Source organism: Crocodylus porosus, unplaced genomic scaffold (assembly GCF_001723895.1).
Source record: "Crocodylus porosus isolate Cpor-Errol unplaced genomic scaffold, CroPor_comp1, whole genome shotgun sequence".
NCBI classification, from domain to species: Eukaryota; Metazoa; Chordata; order Crocodylia; family Crocodylidae; genus Crocodylus; species Crocodylus porosus.
Genome location: NW_017728927.1, coordinates 9,401,401 through 9,420,562, shown reverse-complemented (window position 1 = coordinate 9,420,562; position 19,162 = coordinate 9,401,401). Strand labels below are relative to the sequence as shown.

Here is a 19,162-nt window from a genome sequence, read left to right as displayed (position 1 = left end):
TGACCAAGGGCCTGATAATTTAATCAGTGCTAAAAGCACTTCCTGCCTTTCTCTCTCCTTCCCCGGCTCCAGCATGTGCACCTTATTATTTGCAATTAGAGGGGAGGTCAAGGCTGTGGTGCCAGGATCCAGATTGAAAACATTCCCACAGCTTGGGGAGGGGATTGGGGAAAGCTGGGGGGCTGCATGTTGGGATGGGGGGGCAGGGGTGTGCTGCCAGCCCAGCTGGGACATGCCACTGCAATGGAGTGCATGGTGGCAGGGGCAGAAACAGATGCGCATGCGGGGCAGGGTGCCACAGGGCCAGCCCGGTGTCCCCCAGGCGAAGGGAAGGGCCTAGGGCCCCGTGCACCCCCCTGGCAGGACTGTCAGGCTGCAGTGGCAGCCGGTGGTTTGGAGGCTGCCAGCCCTGGGCCTGCAGCAGAACAGCTGGAGAAGCGGACGCCTCCCCCAGCAGAGGAAGAGCAGGGGCAGGACGTGGAGTGGGTGAACAGGTCTCTTTCTATGGCAGCATCAGACAGGAAGGCAAGCGGGGGGAGCGTGAATGCCAGAAACCCAGCAGATGGCTGCAGGGGCCTGAGCCCGAGGGGGGTGAGGCTGGCCGTGCTGGGAGCGCTGCTGCCCCCCAGCGGGGCTGAGCCTGGCGGCTGGGGCTGGGCAGTGGCTGCAGGGGAAGGGAAGGCTATAAATCCAGGCCTGTAGCCTGGCAGGAGCTTGGTTTTTTTTTAACCTGTGCCTGTGGTAGGTGAGCATGAATTATTCCCCGTGAATGAACCAAGGGAGTCCTCCAGCTGTCAGCAAACAGGGCCCAGCTGCGTCAAGCCCAGTCGCCGGCAAATCCAGGACTGGAGTGCTGCAGGCCCTGCCACGCTGGCTCCCCTCCCTGGCCCTGCCGTGGCTTGTCCCCCTCTTTGGAGAAAGGGGCTGAGGCGGGGGGGGGCTCCCCGAAAGCAGGGGGTTAACCGCTTCGACACCGCTTCGTTAACCCGCTCCGCTTGCTTTGCAGAGGCATCCCTTATAATCCGCCAGCTGGGAAGCGGTCGCCCACCCAGGTGCTCATCTCACGTCTCAGCCATGGCTGCGAGGGAGAAGAGTCCGAAGGAAAAGGCAAACACAAATCAAAGAGGAAGGGGCGAAGGGACCCAGCTGCACCCATCCATCCGTCTACCCCCTGCAACAGCGCTCCCCTGGGAGGACGGGGCACCGCTGCACAGCCTGGTGGGGCCCCGGGGATCCAGCGCCGGGTCCTGCTCCTGCCCTTCTGCCCCGTCATTCCACTCGGAGCCGTTCCGGATGGGCACAGGAGATCCAGGCCCAGGCTTTTCTTCACCTTCTTCAAGAAACTCTACCCAGAGCCCTTCCAGACGGGCACGGAAATCCAGCGCCAGGCTCTTCTCCGCCTCCCGGGAGCTGTCTGCCGAGCCGTGCCTGGTGGGCACACGACCCCAGCTCCGGGCCGTCCCCCCTTCTCTCCTCTGGACGCTAACCCAAGCCAGTCCAGGTGAGCAAAGCAACCCAGCTCCAGGTTTTCACGCTGCCGCTCCTGTAGGACCTGTAAGTGACATTGATAGCTCACACCTTTCACCTGGGACCAGGGCCTGGTAAAACCCGGCCTGGAGCGTTTTCAAGGCCTCCCCGGGAAGTGGACTCTGGGTACCAGGGCTGCGTTGGGATGCCAGGGGACCCGTTTACGCCCTTGGGCCCCGGAGAGCGCGGACGACGGCGGCTCCGCTCCCAGACGATGCAAGTAACACACCCGCGGCAAACACAGACTACGTTCCCGAGCTGACGCTAGCTGCACAGGGCGGGCTGGGGGGTGGGGGGCGGGGGGCACCGTGTAAAGGGTTCCTGACGATGTTGTCTTACTCTGGAACAGCTGGACTCTGCGAGCGTTCCAGTCCTCCATATCTCACTGATCTGATCTGAGATGTTGCCTTCAGCAAACCTCATGGTGTCCGTCTGTATATATGTGCGCGACATGAGATGAAGAAATGGCCTGCTGCTCCAACCACGTGGCGCGTTTCCATTTCATTTTGATTTGAGGTTTTCTTTTGCATTGGCAGCCCACCTCCCCGGCTGCCCCTCTGCTCCCCATGGCAGGGCTGGCACGGGAGGCGCGAGCCTCGGCGGGAGGAGGAGGTGGCATGCTCTCCCCACGACCCTGCCCTCGAGCTTTGCCTGCCCCACGGCCACCGGCGAGTGCCACTGCTGCCGCTGGGCTGCTTCATCCCGTCGGGCGTGCTGAGCTGCAGGCTGGGGAAGAGGGGCGTCCTGGCTTCCCACCCCTCTCCTGCTTGCTTTTGTCCCTGGGCTCTCCCTGTCCTGCGGCCCTCGCTTCCATTCCCCGTATTGAGGAACAGTCATGCTGCTCTGTGGAAGGTGCCGTCATGCCTGCGCTGGTCTCGCTTGATAGAGGGCTTAGATCAGCTCATTCTCCCCTTGGTATCTTATGCTGCTCCCCCACGGCTTGGCCCGACAGGGCTCTCGTCCTCGCAGCCGCTCGTGCTGGTGATGTCTGCCCTTTTTTTTGTGCTGCTGCTCGTGCTGCAGAACAGCGCAGCGCTAGTAACCAGGGACCGAGCAGGAACCTCGGAGAGGCTGGTGGCTGGTTTAGGAGGAGGAGAGCCTGACTTGAGCAGCTAGCTCCACCCCTCCAGGCAGCGATGAGCTGATGTTGCCCACCCAGCAGGGACGCCTTGGGTTGCATGCGGTTGGGAGACCACCCGAGTGCCCTCCACATGCTGCAGGAAGAGGCATGGCGACAGCGAGCAAGATCTGAGCTCAGCCCCTGCATCGGATCAAAGGGGCCATCTCTCAGATGTGACATCAAACAGACTCCCTGCCCAGGGCGCTGCCTGCTAGAGCAGCAGCTCCTGTGCACAGATCAGCCGTTGCCGTCACCCAGCTGCATTTCAGCAGCGGGCAAAGCGACAGGGGACGAATGGTGCTCTCCCTGAAGGCGGCACAGAGATGCCAGCCGCTGAGCAGAGTAGACAGTGCAGCCTGGGGCATCCCTCGTGTGAGCCAGCCCAGCAGCAGCCCCTGCCGGCAGGGATGCAGGTGTGAAGGGCGAGGAGGTGACGCTTCTGGGACTGGGCTGGGCGCTTCCAGCCAGCCCATATCGCTGCCCTTCCAACACCCGCATCCTAGCTTCCCCCTTGCTAGAGAGCCTCGCCATTTCCCAACTCCTTCCCTCCCCGCCACATCCGCATCACCCGCCTGCATCGTGCATGGACAGCCCACGCTGGTTCCCCGCCGTTGCTGGCTACAGGGGCATTTGCACATCCCCATAACCCGTCTCCCCACCCATTTTGCTTCCCCCCTGATTTGCTCCACGGTGTCACAGCCCATTTCTCGTGACATGCGATGCCCTCAGTGGCTCCGTGATGTCAGTCCATCGTTTGTGACGTCAGGAGAAGGATGCTGGCTGGGGGGGGATCGTGACTGGTTTGTTCTGAATAAGGAGGAGCCCTGCCAGACTCCCCAAGCAGGAGCTTTCTATAACCAGGCCTTGGTGCTTGGCCGTGAAAACACTCCCCAGAGCCAGCTGCACGCCAAACAGGGCCGGGGCTCACCGAGGTGGCTGTTGAATGGATCTGAGGGTGCTGGGAGGCCTTCGTGCAGCACAGCGCCGACCTAATGCATACGCTGGAAAGACTGACTCCATCTGGGGAGGAATATATATATATAAAAAACATGTATAGCATATATATGTGCTTTATAGATAAGGCTATATGATGTACATAGGTTTCCAACTGCACTTGGGTTGCAATACATGGTTGGAAGTGAGCCGTGACCCCCCCCTCCTCCCGCAAAGCCATCGCCTCGCTGCCCCCTCCCCAAGCAGCCAAGGCAGGAGCCCTATTTGTCACCAGTCCACAACCCCGAGCCCAGCGCCATGCCGGGCCAAGCCAATTGCCAGTCGTGACCTGTTTGGTTGTGGTGCTTTCGCGCTTGTCACTGCTGCCGTGCGTTGCTTGCCATTTCATCCAGACCTTGCCCTCAAGGTTTGCTGGCCAAGAAATGTCTGTCGTTTCAGCAGCCGGCCTCGGCCCCCAGAAACTGAACCGAATCTCTGCGGCCTTGGCATCGCTGCCTGAAATCCTGGCTATTTTTAGTGGCATCTTGTACATATGACTGTAAAATGGTAAACTGTGTGTATTATATATTGCCTCATTATATAGTGTATATATATGTATACATATACATATATATAATATATATGAAGACTGTAAATGTTAAGACTAGTGTTCTTATTAGTATATTGCTTCACACTGAAGATTGTGTGTAACAAGCTGTTTCTAAAAGATGTTTATTTTCCTTAAGAGTAAAAAACAGGTCATTGCATTCAAAAAAAAAAAAACCCGTCAATAAAGATACAACGATTGTTTTGGAAGTACGTGGCTGCCTCCGCTTCGCCTGTGTTTCCCCAGCCCCGGGCCCTGGGGAAGGACGACAGTGAAGGACGCCCGGCGGCTCGGGGTCTCTCCCCTACCCCGCTCCCTCGTCTGTCCTGGCCGTCAGAGGCTGCCGCACGCGATGGCCAGGGCTGGTGGGGGAGCGCCTGGACCCTGTCCTGCTCGCGTCCACGCAGCCACCGCGCTCGCGGGCAGGGTCTCCTTCACCCGCCCTGCATAGGAGTGGGGGTCGGGGGTAGGGTCCAGCTTTTCCCACACTTCGGGACGGCCCGTGGAGCCCTGACCCTGACCGCCAGCTCGCTGTAATGTTCGTCTCCGGGGGTGGCCGGCGTGGCCGAGACCGGGCGCCTCAACACTGCGAGGGGGTGGCCGTCCTTCCCGCGTAGCTAGGCAGAGAGGGGGCCGAGGCCTGGCGGACACAACGGACTGGGTCAGACTGCCGGTCCAGCAGGCCACATCTCCCGTTGCATGGCAGCTAGGGTGCCCATCGCAGAGGACAGCCCGGTCGCCCTCACTTGATACAAAACCAGACGCCCTGTTGCCCTCTCGAAGAGAAAAATAGAGGACATCAAGGCATCGGGTTTTGTATCGCTAGAGGATGGAGTAGCAGAAAACCAGACTGTCCTCTACGATGGCCGTGGACACCAAAAGGGAACGGGTCCCGTCCCTTCGTGAAGCTGGCAAAGCCATCAGCTTCCGCCACCACGGCGGCCGCGAGTTGCACGCTTTGATTACGCCGGGTGAGAAGGAGCTTCCTCGTGTTAGCTTTAACCTTGCTACCTACTGGTTTCCTTTTGTGACCCCTCGTTCTTCTATGGTGCAAGAAGAGTCAATAATAAATCCCTATTTTTCTCTTTACCGCTTTGCTTTTTGTAAACCCATCTCCTGTCCCCCCGGCCTCGAGCGTCTCTTCTAAACCGTCTCGCCTGCCCTCCGTGCCACGAATCCTCCTCGGTGCCCTTCTCTGGTTCTCCTACATCCTCTGGGAGCTGTGGGGACCAGACCCAGGCACAGGATTCAAGGCGCGGATGCACCATGGAGTTATAAATGGCACGACGATACTTTCCGTTTACACCTCCCGAATGTTTGATCTGCTTTCTTGAGGGCCGCGGGGCCCCGCGCTGATGCTTGCAGCCAACTGGCCGCAGGAGCACCCGGGGCTCTCTGCTGCGTGGTAGCAGCTCACGTGGAGCCCATCGTCGTGGCTCCTCAGGTCGCTCCCAGGACCCCGGTTCCACCCCCAGCCCTTCAGGAAGGGTGCTCACAACCTGGCAACCCCTGCTTGCCTCAATCCCACCAGCTCTGGCCCTGCCAGCAGCAGGCACAGCTTCTGCTCGTTGCAGAAGGGCAAAGGGGAGCAGCGCCCTGGGCTCAGGTGGAGGTGGAGGGATGAGAGCCCTCAGCCAAGGTCTGGGGACACTGGTGTCCCCATAGCACCTCATACTGTGCCTAAGCAAAGGGGGCGGAAGGGAGATCAAGGGCGGGGGGACGGGTGTAGGGAACAGCAGAGGTCTGGAGCGCTACAGGCACCATCCGCTCCTCCGTCTCCCACTCCCATCAGCCTGGGAGCCCAGCCCTGCCTGTCCCCTCCTGGTCTCGAGGGGCCTGGGGTAGCCAGCTCTTCTCCGCATTTCTCCCAGCTTTGGGGGCCACAGCTCGCCCACCCCCTCATTCAGCACACGCAAGGCTATAAATAATTGGCTTTAATCATCTGTACAAAACTCTCAAACTATGAAAATACCATTTAAAAAGGAAACGCAGGCAGCGAGCAGGGCGAGGAGGGAAATCACACTTGGGGGAGGCAGTGGCTATGTACAGCGCGGCCCCGGGGGCTGCCAGCCACGTCTCCCACCCGAACAGGGCCAATTCCCTGCACCCCCAGCCCCCTCCATCACTACCAGTCTAAGTGCCATAGCAACAACAGCCCTCTGCAAACACAAACATGGCCCAGGATCCCAGCCAGAGTAGGAAGCGGTTGTGGCTGGCACAGGGAGGAAGAGGGGACAAATCTGGGGCCAGGGACTGCTGCCCTGAGCCAGTTGTGCCTACCCCTGCCTCATTCCCTGAGCCTCTTGGGGCTGATGCCTGGCCCAGCTCCATGCTCAGAGGGGAACAGGTGCCAGCAGGAAGGATCAGACCCCTTCCCCGGCGGTCTCTAGGGCTATGGGAGCGGGGGTACGAGTGGCTGGCGCCCTACTGGGATTGGCATCCCAGAAGAACCGTGCAGTCCCGGGAGATGGCTCTGCCAGGACACGCTTTTTGGTATCATCTTGCCCCCTCTGCCACAGAGGCCCTGGAAAAGCCACCAGTCTCCTGCCCCCACACAGGGAGATGCCACGTGCATGTGCCAAGCAGGCGCTGGGTGACCAAGGCCCTGCTTCGCGGGGCTGCTTTCCTGCTTAAATACTGGGGTGTACCGCAGCAAGGGCGAAGCTGGGAGCCAGTGTGGGGAAATGTCTCTGGCAGCAGCAGGGACCTGTGGAGAGAGGCTGCAGCATGGTCCTGCAACCAGGCCCAGGGGCGGAGGGGAAGGGCTGGAAGGATCCAGTGCTTGCAATATTGAGAAGGTGCCGCTAGAGGTCTCCACTGCCCCGTGCCCACCGGACAGGGCCCACAGCAGGGGGGCTTGGAGGTGGGGGCTGGCATCACCGCTGGAGGGGCAGTGGGGTATCAGCGACCCCCAGGCACTGCTGGTCTGTCTCCCAGCACCAGGCACGAGGCATGGGCATCGGAGCCCAGCCAGGGGTGCCCACATGTCCCAAAGCCACATAAACCATGAAGCATTAATCGCCCCGTTCCTGCTGACACCTGAGGGGAGGTGGGAGATCACCTTTAGAGGGAGGGGCAGGCTGCGCCCCCATTTGTGGGGGCAAGGGCCAGTCCTCAGCCACCAGAGACCCCTGCTAGTACCCACCTTTCCTGACTGCCCCTTGGGTCCCTTTGGCTGGTCATAACACTAGTTCTGTAACACCGTCCTACCAGGCCTCCTGCCCCACCCCACAGACCGGTACCCCTGAGGTAGGGAAGGGTCTACACCCCGGTGAAGGCTGAGCCACGCATACAGGTGCCTGAGAATCAGGAATACAACCCAGGAGTCCTGGCTCCCAGCCCCCTTGCTCCAGCCCCTCCCACTAGTCATAACGAATGTCTCAGGCAATTAACCAAGGGCACATTGGCCACAGTGCAGCTGAAGCCTCCGTACCCCTCCCCGTGGTCCATGGCATGTGGGGTGCCCCATGGGGGGTGGCGCTATCCAGTGGTGACTGTGGTGCCGCTGCCCAGTTTGATGATCATCTGCTGACAGTCGTGGAGCGTCCGTTTGTCTCCCAGCTTCTCCAGCATGTGGGCGGCCTCTGCCAGCATGCCCACGCGCTGCCCGGGGGCCGACAGGAAGCTCGGCGGGAGGTAGCAGCAGGCCAGGAGCAGGGCTTCGGCATGCTCACGCGGCGTGGGATGGCTTTCTGGCTCGCCAGCTGCAAAAGTGGAACACAGGGCCCTTCCTGGGCTGAGCACAGACAGGCTCCGATGTGAACAGGGCCCCCTTGATAGGCATCCAGGGGTCAGGGCCTGTGGGGGGCACCAGCCCTCACAGCGCTGGGCACCAACACAGATCTGGGTATTCCCAGGCCCTTTACCCATGTTCACCATGCAGAGCAGGCTGCACTGAGAACCTGCGGGCACCCCTGCTAATCTCCCTATATCCCCATGCAGCCCCCTCACTCCTGGTTGCCCGCAGCTGCCTTAGCAATAGCCTTGCCCGTGACACCCTGGGAACAGAGCTAATCCCTGCCTACAGGGCCAGAAACATGTGGCCTTGTGCCAGGGAGGAGGCTGCATGACTCAGCCCAGCCGCTGCCCTAGCAGCGAGCACTGGCATCGTAGGATAGTGAGGCACAGGCATGCAGTCCCCTGCTCCCACTGGCTGCTCTCCCAGTCTGTGCCTTGACTAGCTGGGGCTGCTCTGTGTCACGGAGGTGCTGGGTCTTGGCCCCAGGTGCCAGGCTGCCCACTCACCTCCTTTGCTGCTTTGTGTCCCCCTCCTACGCAGGCTGCGGTCCAGCAGCTGATGGGTCCTGGTGGGGCTGGCTCTGGCCATCAGCCTGGCGGTGGCTTCATGGAGGAACACCTGAGGGCAGCCCACAGGAGGAATCAGTGCCTGGGTACCCGCCACACAATCATAAAGGGGGGCTGGAAGGGACCTCCAGAGGTCACACCTAATGCAACCCCTGCCTGAGGCAGGATCAGGCCTCCCCAAACAATCCCAGACAAATCCGTTGTCTAAGTTCTTAGCAAAACCACAGAGTCAACCCTGATGTGACCCAAGACAGAACACCCAACCCTACCATGGGTAAAGCAGGGCGACCATGACAGCCAACATCCTGCTACTGCAAAAGTTAATATATGCTCAAGGGATCTCAGGAAGAGGCCACAGCTCTGCTACGGATGAAGGCAAAAATCCCCCCTGCCCATACTAGTCTGACTAGGGGATAAACCTCCTTCCTGACCCCAAATTTGTCATCAGTCTCACTCTGAGTGGAAGGGGCAAGACCCTCTAGCCAGGAACCCCTGGGTTCAAGCGCCAGCATTGGCACAGCCCAGGCAAAATCCTGGGCTTTGGCTGCTGCCAACAACTAATGCTTCTTCTGAGAAAGGCAAAAATCACAAATCCTGACACATAGCAGTAGGAGGGGAAAAGTAAGTCCTTCCTGGCCCCATGTGGCAACCGGCGAAGCCCAGAAGCCTGGGAAGGACCCATAGTGGGACAGCTGGTCCCAGCACAGCTCCAGGCCAGCTGGAAAGCAGACTCTCCCTCACAGAGGTGAGAGTCAGGCAGTCAAAGAGCTAAGCCTGCCCCACGCCACCCCGGGCTCACCCTGCGCATGGCCGGTCGGAAGGTGTGGGCCAGGCGCCGCAGACTGCTGAGGTCCTGCTGGAAGCCCCGCAGCTCCAGGGTTGAGGCCTGGTAGACGCAGCTCAGCTGCTGGCTCACGTTCATCTGCTGCTGCCACAGGTTGGTGCGGGTCACCAGAAGCAGGTCACACAGGAGGAGCTGGACCGCCTGGGGCAGAGAGGGCACAATGAGGGGGGCAGGCAGGGCACAGGCAGCCTCGTGAACAGGAGAAAGGGCCAGGCCCTGGTGAGCTGCCAGCTGTGGGGCACAGGGCTCCATGGAGACAGGGCTTTGGCCCCACCATTGCAAACAGAACCCAGCTGGTCCCTCAGGGATGCCCCCTGGCCAGGGCGGGGAATTAGGGTTCAGATGGGGATGCAACCCTGGGCCCTGCCTGAGCTGCAGGACTGGGCCAGGCTGGCGCATGGTGCTGAGAGGAGCCTCTTCTGGGCTGCACTGCAGAGGCATTGCACACCTCTGTGACACATGCAATGCAACTACAATGCACCACAGCTGAGGCCGCTGCATTGCGCTGCCCTGTCGTCATGCCCTGCATATAGCTTCCTGGGGCTGTCCAGACACGGGACTTTGGATGCATGCTGGCTTTGGATTCCCTACAAGGCTGTGCACTCTGCCCCGAGGTGGCTGCCACCCAGGGGCAGGGACAACGCAGCATGCGCTACGTGGCTTGTGCAATTACTGGCAAGAACATGCCGGATAGGCCTGGCCTGGCCTTGCTGACTACCCCTTGCCATCCCACCCACCCTGCTGTGCCATGCCAGGCAGCAACCAGGGACTCACCTTGTCCAAGGTGCCCTTGGTGGGCGAGCCGAGGTCCAGGCTGTCACGCAGGTAGCCGCTGGCCTTCTCGCACTGGCTCAGGCTGGCCTGGCTGCCGTCCTGCTTGCCTAGCAAGGCACGCACAGCCTTGAAGGCATGCAGGGCTGCCCTGGGCAGGGGTTTCCTGCACACAGGGAATGGGAGGAGATGGTCAGGTCATGGCACCCATGGGCTGGGGCTTCCCCCAGTGGAGGGCACCTGCTCTGCCTGACACAGCTGCCCAGATCCCAAGCTGCTGAGCTCACTGGCCCTGGCCCCTAGCTTCTGGTGACGTGTGATAAGGGAAGTAAAGCCTGTCACTATGGCTCTCCCCCCACCCATACCCACAGTAGCTTTCCCTGGCAGAGCCAGTGCTGCCCCAGGGAGGCACTGTCTGCCCTCCCACTGGCAACCCCCAGCCACCACTCACTCAGAGCCCTGCAGAGCTCGTGGCATGGTCTCCACCAAAGGGTACAGCCGCTCTGCCGCCTCGTCGTCCCCCTGCAGCCAGTGAATCGCCACGGTGATGATGGATGCCCACCACTTGGCAACGGGGTCAGTGCCTGCGGGCAGGGACACAGTATAGATGGCATCCCTTAACAACTGCTGCTAGGGAACTGCTACAACCCACCCTCCACAGGACCCCCATGGCTTCCCCCACTGCAGCCAACCAAGATGCTAGCTCTGCCCTGCACAGCAGGATCCAGCGATCCCCCAACCCCACACAGCCTCACCCCAATGACTGGAAACCAAGATAACACCTCTGCCCCCAAACAACACAACCCATGGGCCCCAGGCCCCCGACACGCAGTTGCTGTTGCTGCTCCCAGCCAGGCCCCGTAACTCATGCCAGGCTCCAGATTGAACCCCACGGCTCTCCCAGTGTTGTGACCCCGACCCCAGCCCCACGTCTCAGTGGTGGCCTTACCCGTGCCGGCAGCCATGTCAGAGCCGATGGAGAGGGTGCGGCTGGGTGTGCCAGCCGCGTCCGAGCAGCCATTGAGCAGCTGGAGGTACTCGAGGGCGTCGGAGAACTGCCTGGGGCCAGCAAGGAGAGGGGCTGTTAGTGGCAGCAGACGGGCACAGAACACAGGAGCAGACCCCCCAGGGACGCCTACCCAGCTCCCTCCCTGCAAGTCGGGGGTGCTCCAGGGGCAGAGCCAGGGGTGGTGGCCTGGCAGGACAATACCAGGGATCTGCAGGGAGGAGCAGGGGTGGAGGCCTTGCCTGGCACTTACCCCTCTCCTTGGGCGGCAGATGGGCTTGGCTCCGGCATTGCCACACAGCACAGCGCCTTCTCCAGCAAGTGCTCACGGAACAGTTGGGTGACCTGGGCCAGGGGGTCCACTGGGCCGGGGAAGCGGAGAGGTCCTATCAGATGAGCTGGGGGCCTAAGGGCAACCCCACGTCCCTCTCCTCTGAGCACTGCACCTCCCTGCAAGACCATCCTGCCGAGAGCTGGGAGTGGACGGTGCTCGGGGCTCTGCCCCTATTGCAGGCACTGGGCCCCCAACAAGGACTCTCCATGCCCCAGAGCCTTCGTTACAATGGCACGGTGGGCCTTAGTTGCAGTAGTGACCCAGGAGCAGCAGGTGCCCAGTTGGTACCTGGGAAGCTCAGTGCCTCAAGCTGGGTCCTGCGAGAGAGGCCCATGTTCGCAAAGACAAAGGCCCCAGCTCCTACATCCCAGGGCAGGGGTGCAGGGGGAGCCCAGGCCTGGCATAGCAGAGACATCTGTGGGGCTGGAACAGTGCAGGGAAGCAGGGGATTGGGGGCCTCTGCTGAAAGGCACTGGCGAAGGGGGTGGAGACCCCAGAGCCTGGGCAGAGGGGCACTGGCAGACGGGAGTGAAAGGGGACACGGACACAGCTCTGGCAATCACGGGAAGGAGCAGCCAAGCATCAGGGGATCTCTTGGGTTATGTGCAGCACGGGGCTGTAGGGCGGGGGTACCTGGGTTGCTGGTGGAGCTGTAGATGCTGTCCCTTGCCGTGCTCTTCACCGACCAGTCCCCATCAACAAAAAAGCGGTGGCCCAGGGGGTGGCAGAGCCACTGCATGGCAGGAGGCACAGTGCCGCTGTGCGAGAGGGACACCTGCCGGGCGCTGCACAGGAAGGGGCGCTGCAGGGGAGACAGACACAGGTCAGCCCTGTCGGGAGGGAAGGGGCCAAGCAGGGTCTCCCAAGAGATGGCACCCAGCAGCCAGATGCTGTTGTCTGGAAGGGAGAGAGGGGGAAATGCCTGGCACGGGCTGACAGCCAGCTCTGCAGAGCCGAGCAGGGAGGGGGCTACTCCAGAAAGACATGGGCACACAGTGCAATGGTGCCACTTGCAGAGCCCCCCGGGACAGGACTGTGGGCACAAGTGGGTGTCTGCGGCGTGGGACGATGGCAGGGGCAGGGCGCAGAGAAGCTGTGTGCCTCCTCCCTCCATGACTCACCGACAGGAAGTGGAAGCACCGGTGGAGGCTGGTCTTGATCCGGAGTGCAGCTGCCACGTAGATCTCGGCCAGTGTGGCCACAGAGATGGTGTCACCGGCACACTCAGCCAGGTTGACAGCGCTCAGCGCCATGTTGATGGCCAGGAGGTGGCCTCCTGCATGCTTCCCTGGAGAAGGCAGGCAAGGGGCCGTCAGCCCCAGGTTTGGGTCTGGGGGCTCCCAGGAGCTCAGCCTCTTGGGCGAGTCTGGCCCAGCAGCATCAGGTAGGGAGCAGAGGCTCCCCAGCTCCCAGGGGACCCCGGCTGAGGCTACGATCAGGACTGAGGACGTGGGCCCAGCTGAGCACTGAGCCAGCCCTCCAGCCCAGCCCTCACGCAGCACCCGACCCCACGCCAGCTCTGTTCACTCCCCGCCGACCCCGACCTGTCATGTGGAGCTGGTGCAGCTTGTGGTAGACGAGGGCAGCATCACGGGAGCTCTTGCGCACATCGGCCTTCAACTCATGGTCGCGCCGAAAGCCACCAGCCCAGGCCGCCAGCCAGCGGCCCACCCAGAGGCGCTGCAGCACGTGGCGGATGAGGTTCCACATCAGGCTGCAGGACAGGTCCACCTTGGAGGTGGGCAGCGGGCGGCCCAGTGCTTTCAGTGCCGTCCACAGGTGCTGTGAGGCCTGAGCAAAGTCCCCCTGTCAAGGCAAACAGGCATGCGGGGAGTTAGCAAATGCTGGGGGATGCACAGGGGGCTTTGGGCAAATGGAGACAAGGTCTTGCTAGCTGGCAGGGAGGGGTGGGGCTTTGCCAGGTGAAGATGGGCCCCCAGATGGGCATCTGGAAGGAGAAAATCAGGCCTGAGCAGCTCACAGCAGCAGCATGGAGTTGCAGGGTGGAACTGGGAGCCCAGAGCCAGCCACCATATACTAGGACAGGGGTGGCAGTGCTGCTCCTTACCCGGGTCAGGTCCAGGTCCGCCTGCCTGCGGTGCCGCCAGAAGAGGACGGAGGACTCCGAGTGGGGGCGGGTGACAGGCTCGCCGTAGATGAAGAGCCGGACGAAGGCAGCCAGCACTACCAGCACGTTCAGCAGCCAAAAGATCGGGGAGGGCAGGAGCCACGGAAACCAGCCCGGGGCCTCCTCTGGGCACGAGGCAAAGAGAGGGAGCAAAGGGCTGGGTTAACAATGCATCACTGCTACTGCCTGCCCGTGAGGCCCAGACACCAGTCCCAGCAAGTACCCCCCGAGCCATCCATGGCCATGCCCGGACACAGTGCCATGGTCAACTCCCAGAGGTCTCTAGCTGTGGAGCAACCTGGATGCTGGCCCCCGAGCTTACCTATGGAGTCTGGCTCCCCCATGATGCTCCTGCCAGGGCCAGAGGGGCCTGAGCTCTCCGGGGAGGCCGGAGGTCCAACGCCCCTCAGGAGGGAGGCCAGGGGGTTGAAGGAGAGGCAGAGAAAGACGAAGGCGCAGAGCGCCATGCGGGAGCGATCCAGCATGCCCAGGCTACTGGGGGACAGCGGGGGCTGCTCTCGCTTCACCTGGAAGCCAAGCAGAGAGCAGGGTCAGCGCTGTGCAGGGCTGAAGGGGACACCATGGGGAGCATGCTGCTGTGGACAAGAGGTGCATCCTCCAGGGGCATGGGGCGGGTGATGGCTGGACCTTCCCCAAGGGGAGCAGAGGACACCCCTTGGGGAAGAGCCAGTGAAGGGCTCCACAGGTGGTGGCTTTTTGTCTCCAGCTCAAACGAAGTGTGGTCTCAGCACAACTCGACACCAGGACTCCCGAGTCCTTTTCTCAACTGCCTGGGCAAGTCGTGCGTGCCTTGGTTTCTCCCCACTGAACGCAGAGATGGGCCGAGACTCCCCCACGTTACCAGGAGAGGACAGCTGCGATAAGGGTCCCCACCCCCAGGACAAACACAGACGGTCTGGCCCAGTGTCCCTGGAGCTTGGAGTCAGGATCTTCCCCTGCTGCGTCTTGCATCTGGTGCAGGACCTGGCTGCGGGCAGCACGGTGCCTCAGGTTTGCCCCCCAGGTTAGGTGTCTGTCCCCACCCCAGCACTCTCCAGCCCAGGGTCCACCCCCTGCTACCCACCCCGCCCTGTGGGACCTTGCTGTCATCGAAGAGCGGGCTCTCGGGCTCCGAGTCGCTGCTGCTGTTGCTGCTGCCGCCACTCAGCGAGAGGGGACTGCTGTGGGAGGGGGAGCCCATATCCGAGGGCGGTGGCGTCAACATTATGTCCATCATCTCCGGCTTGATGCCCTCCATGGGGGTGTCCACGCTTCCCCCAGCACCACACGTGGCCACCAGGTCCTTCAGGGACTCTAGGGGACAGAAAGGAGCGAGGCGGGGTGGTGTGTATTAGTTCCCCAGGGCAGGCCAAGGGCAGAGCCAGCGCCAAAGGACAGCGCCCACCCCGGGTTCTGGGCCAAGTCGGGGGCACTGGGCCCATCCTCACCCCAGGCAGCAGGGGCAGCGACCAGGCCAGGGGTCACGGGGGAGAGCGGCTCTATGCCGACTAGTCTGCTAGGAGCAGTGCCTGCCTCAGACCCTCTGCCGCATGCCTGGCCCACACGCGGCACCCACGTGCCAACGCTGTTCTGGTCCCCACAGCACAGACCCAGCTGAGACTCAATTCACTGTGCTCATGGGCTCCAACCCACCCTGCCCATAGCCCCCCAGTGCCCGTGCCCCCCATGCCCCCGCCAGGGAGACGTCGCCCGGGGACTCACTGTTCTTCTGCGCAGCTAGCTTGAGCGACAGGTTCTCCTGCTTCAGCTTCTGGTTGGTCTGCCGCAGGAAGCGGATGTAGTCAATCGCCTTCTTCAAGATTGCTGACTTGTTCAGCTGTGGCGGGGAGAAGGAGGCTGCTCAGCGCCTGCCACTCGTGGCCAACAAAGCCTGGGCAGGTCTACAGTGGGCCCCAGCACCCCATGGAAGGAGAGGAGCCAGGGATGGAGAGCACCACGTACCCCCCTCACCTCACCTGGCTGAACCCAGTCCCGAGACCCTGCTCCACGCCTACCTTGGCCTCGGTGCCCACCACCAGGTCCTTGAGCTCCACAATCTTGTCGTTGATGGAGGAGCGGTACCGCTTCTCGATGGCGTTGTGGGCCGTGCGCTTCTCCCCCCGGCTCTGTGCCAGGACTGGTTTCCCACTGGCCACCAGCCGGTTAATGGGCAGCTTGTCGGCATCCACCACCAGTGGCACTGTGGCCAAGATGGCGCCGTTGCTGACCAGGGTCTGCAGGGCAAGCAGGTATCTGCATCAGCAGCAGGCACGGGTCTTCCAGCTGGTACCCCCAAGGCTCCCTGCTGTGCGAGCCCCTCAGTCCCTGCTCCCTTCTGGGCCCTGCCTTCCCCTTGCCAATGTCCCTTCGGCCTGCTCCCAGCCCCCAGTATCCCTGCCCTGGGCTCTACTTCCTGCAATCTCTGCTGATGCCCCCACCCAACACCAGCCTGCAGCCCCTTCCCAGCATCACTATCCAATGCCACTCTGAAGCACACACCAAAGGGCACCCTGGGCTGGCAGCAGCAGAGGACCCTGGCATTCCCGCCGGGAGGTCTGGGTGTGGGTCCAGCCCTTGACTGTGACCTGCCTGGCTCTGTTAACCCCAGCTCTGGGCTGAGTCTGTGCCACGGGGGCTGCAGCTCTGCTTTCACACTGTACACGAGGGCTGGGGCTCTGCAGCTAACACGCACGGTGCCGAGAGGCGAGGAGCCGGACTAGCGGCCAAGGCATCTGGGCTCTATTCCCCATTCTGCTGCCTACTTGCTCTGGAGGCGTAAGGGTAGGTTGGGATGGGAGCAGTGGGGGGAGGATCCCACAGAGGCTGCACCTACCGGCACCTGCAGTGGGGTGGACTGGACAGCCGTGGTGGTGGCCAGCGACGTGATGCCAGAAGTCTTTGCCCCAGAGACGTCCGTCTTCACGGCAGTCAGGAGCAGGGAGTCAGCCTTGATGAAATGGTGCTGTAGCAGGACCTGTGGGGACTGGGGGTCAGCAAGGCCGGGGGGGGCTGGCAGCACCAACTGTGCCTGCATCTCCCTGTCACCATTCCCCCACCCCGGCCCCGACCCCGACCCCCGCTCACCGGGACTTGCTGGATGTGGGAGGAGACGGCTGGGGTGGCGCTGGGGGTGGCTGTGGCCATCAGTGGCTGGGGAGAAAGGTTCTGGACCTGCGTCTGCAGGGCAACGGGCTGGAGCGGGGCGGGGGGGGGCTGCAGGCTCTGCCCGCTGCTGCCCGGCTGCACTGCTGAGGGCAGAGAAGAGAGGTTGGGCTGGACGGACCCCCTGGAAGGGGCTCCCCCACAGACCCTCCTGCTCCTTCCAAGCAGCTCAAAGCCCACCCCCGGGGTCACCTCTTTCCAGGCTCCGGGAAGCCATGCCGGTTGCCCATAACGCCCCCCCAGGTACCATGCAAAGGGGCACCATTTTCCTCCAAGCTCCCTTAGGGCCTTGCTAGACCCCTGCCTGCCTCATGATATTGTAGGTCCTACAAAATGCTGGCTCCTCTCTTCCACCCTCCCCTCTGCCTCACCGGTGAAGCCGTGCTGGCCCTGGTAGCCCATCAGCGGCTGCTGGGGGAACTGTGGGGGCTGCTGAGGGGCCTGGACGAAGCTCTGGGCCATCATCACGCCCTGCTGTGCCGGGGCTGGGGGCTGGGGCTGGCTGGTGGGCGGCACGGCGGGCTCCTCCTTGACCCCCGGCGAGGGAGATGCCTGCAGGCTCGGCCTGGCCAGCAGCGGGGCCTGGGGCTGCGGCTGGAAGTTCTGCAGGGGCGGGGGCGCCTGGTACACGTTCCCGGGGGCTGCGGGCAGCTGTGCCTTGCTGGTGCCCAGGAAGTCATCGAGCAAGTTCGGCGTGGACGGGAGCCCCGCGGGTGTGCTGGCCTCTGGCGCTGGGACGGCCGGCGCGCCAAAGGGGGAGTCAAACAGGCCGGGGAAGTCATGGTCCTGGGTGGTGATCAGCTGCAGCATGTCTGGAAAAGAGCCCAGGTAGCACTGAGGAGGGATCCTGCACCCAGCCCAGCCGCGAGAGGGGACACGCAGGGCTCGGTGCCTCCTGCCCCCCCCGCTGCAAGTGGGGAACCCACCCCAAGCATCCTGCATCCCTGAGCATGGAGCAGAGAAACCCAAACACCCCAACCTGCTGGGGGATACCCCGCACCCCAGTACCGACCAGAGATGCAGGCCACAGAGCACTGTACATGGTTACCCGCCCCCCGCAAGAGGAGTGTGCTGCAGACAGCTGCCAGCCGCCCGGGGCTGGGAACACCTGGGCTGCCCCGGCTGGGGCAAAGGCCCGATATCCCCCATCCCTCCAGCCGGGTGCTGTAACTGCAGCTGCCGGGGGGCATCCCAAGGCCAGCTGCTGCAGGGACAGGGGCACACCCAGGGAGGGGTCCGACCTCCCTGCTGTTGTCCCTGGAGGAGCCCACTCCTGCAGCCCAGCCTCCTGGCTGCAGGGCTGGGCTGGGGGGCTTTCACCCCCAGGCCTGCGGATGTCTGCTCTGCACAGCAAGAAAACAAGTGAGCTGGGCTCAGAAAGTGGCTAGCTCTGGGGGGAGCAGAGAGCAACCCCTCTGCTAGCCCTCAAGGGGAGAGGGGCACTGCCCATCCCAGCAGCAAGGGGATGGCAGGGGCAGCCTGGGGGGAACCTGCAGCCCCAACGGCCCCGACCGAGGCAGAGGGAAGGGCAGGACCACGATCCTCTCCCCACGGGGCACGCGGGGGGGTTGCAGCACAGCGAGGCTGGGGAATGTGCCCAGGGCCATGGCGTCGAGCAGGGACTGGCCCCCATTCCACTCTCCCAAGGTGTCCCCTGCAGAGCCCCCGGGAGCTGCCCGAGCCCTGCTCGCCCGACACCCAGCAAGAGCCCAGGCGCACAGCAGCCTGCTTTCACGCGCAGCCGGGACCCGGAGGGCAGGGGTCAGGATCGGGGCTGGCCCCGCCAGCGTGTAGCTAAGCAGCGCGCGCCTGGCCGGGGGGTGCCCCAAACCCCGGAGGTCCCGTGGCACATCGCAGTCCTGGCGCCCGCCCGCCCGCGCTGCCCGACGGAGGGGAGCCTTTCTGCACGTGCCGCCGGACACAGGTGGAGGGCTCAGCCCAGGCACCTTGCTGCAAACTGGGGCAGGCCCGCGGCACCCAGGGCCGGGCCCAGCGGGCACCGCCGCCAGGACGCCCCAGCAGGCTGCACTGCCCAGGGGGCAGCGCGCAGCCCCTCTCGCCACTGCAGCCTGGCAGCAGGGCCGACCCCGCCGGGTACCTTCGAAGGTGCACTCCATCCCCGCGGCCGCGCCCCGGGGAGCAGGCGCGCGGCGCCTTTAAGGGCCGGGCCCTTCCCGCCCCCCGCCCCTCCGGGACGGGCGCGCGGCTGGAATTGTGAATCAGGGCCCGGGCATGAGGTGATCGCGCTCGGCCAATCAGCGCGCGCCGGCCCGGCCTCGCGACCTGAATGGCGCAGGGTTACTCCAGGGCAAGCCGCCTTAACCCCCGCGCTGCCGGCGGGGTTACTCGCGGGCGTTCCCACGTTAACCCTTCGGGCGCCGGGCCGGGCCCGGCACGGACAGACGGGGCCCGGGGCCTGATCCCC

At 63.1% G+C, this 19,162-nt stretch overlaps 2 protein-coding genes across 10 annotated transcripts in view; one reads left to right on the top strand and one right to left on the bottom strand.

Moving 5' to 3' along the window:
• RAI1 (retinoic acid induced 1) overlaps positions 1–4,399 on the top strand; it is a 110,209-nt gene extending 105,810 nt beyond the window's left edge. For all 3 annotated transcript variants that reach the window (XM_019541952.1, XM_019541951.1, XM_019541950.1), the window contains one exon: positions 1,007–4,399. In XM_019541952.1, the coding sequence (XP_019397497.1) occupies positions 1,007–1,021 (15 nt within the window). In that variant the 3' untranslated portion in view covers positions 1,022–4,399. The remainder of the gene's footprint in view (positions 1–1,006) is intronic.
• A 1,707-nt stretch (positions 4,400–6,106) lies between these two features.
• The window catches only part of SREBF1 (sterol regulatory element binding transcription factor 1), a 14,679-nt gene continuing 1,623 nt past the window's right edge, over positions 6,107–19,162 (bottom strand). The window contains exons 1-19 of one of the 7 annotated variants that reach the window (XM_019541948.1): positions 18,836–18,909; positions 17,109–17,549; positions 16,660–16,823; positions 16,409–16,549; positions 15,591–15,809; positions 15,298–15,412; positions 14,660–14,889; positions 13,898–14,102; positions 13,516–13,700; positions 12,992–13,253; positions 12,569–12,735; positions 12,081–12,249; positions 11,367–11,475; positions 11,057–11,166; positions 10,559–10,691; positions 10,111–10,273; positions 9,292–9,477; positions 8,433–8,544; positions 6,107–7,891 (exon numbers count right to left, since the gene is read on the bottom strand). In XM_019541948.1, the coding sequence (XP_019397493.1) occupies positions 7,668–7,891; positions 8,433–8,544; positions 9,292–9,477; positions 10,111–10,273; positions 10,559–10,691; positions 11,057–11,166; positions 11,367–11,475; positions 12,081–12,249; positions 12,569–12,735; positions 12,992–13,253; positions 13,516–13,700; positions 13,898–14,102; positions 14,660–14,889; positions 15,298–15,412; positions 15,591–15,809; positions 16,409–16,549; positions 16,660–16,823; positions 17,109–17,549; positions 18,836–18,854 (3,354 nt within the window). In that variant the 5' untranslated portion in view covers positions 18,855–18,909 and the 3' untranslated portion in view covers positions 6,107–7,667. Of the gene's footprint in view, positions 7,924–8,432; positions 8,545–9,291; positions 9,478–10,110; positions 10,274–10,558; positions 10,692–11,056; positions 11,167–11,366; positions 11,476–12,080; positions 12,250–12,568; positions 12,736–12,991; positions 13,254–13,515; positions 13,701–13,897; positions 14,103–14,659; positions 14,890–15,297; positions 15,413–15,590; positions 15,810–16,408; positions 16,550–16,659; positions 16,824–17,108; positions 17,550–18,835; positions 18,910–19,162 lie in introns of those variants that run through there. The other 6 variants (XM_019541949.1, XM_019541944.1, XM_019541946.1 and 3 more) reach the window with 6 other exon arrangements.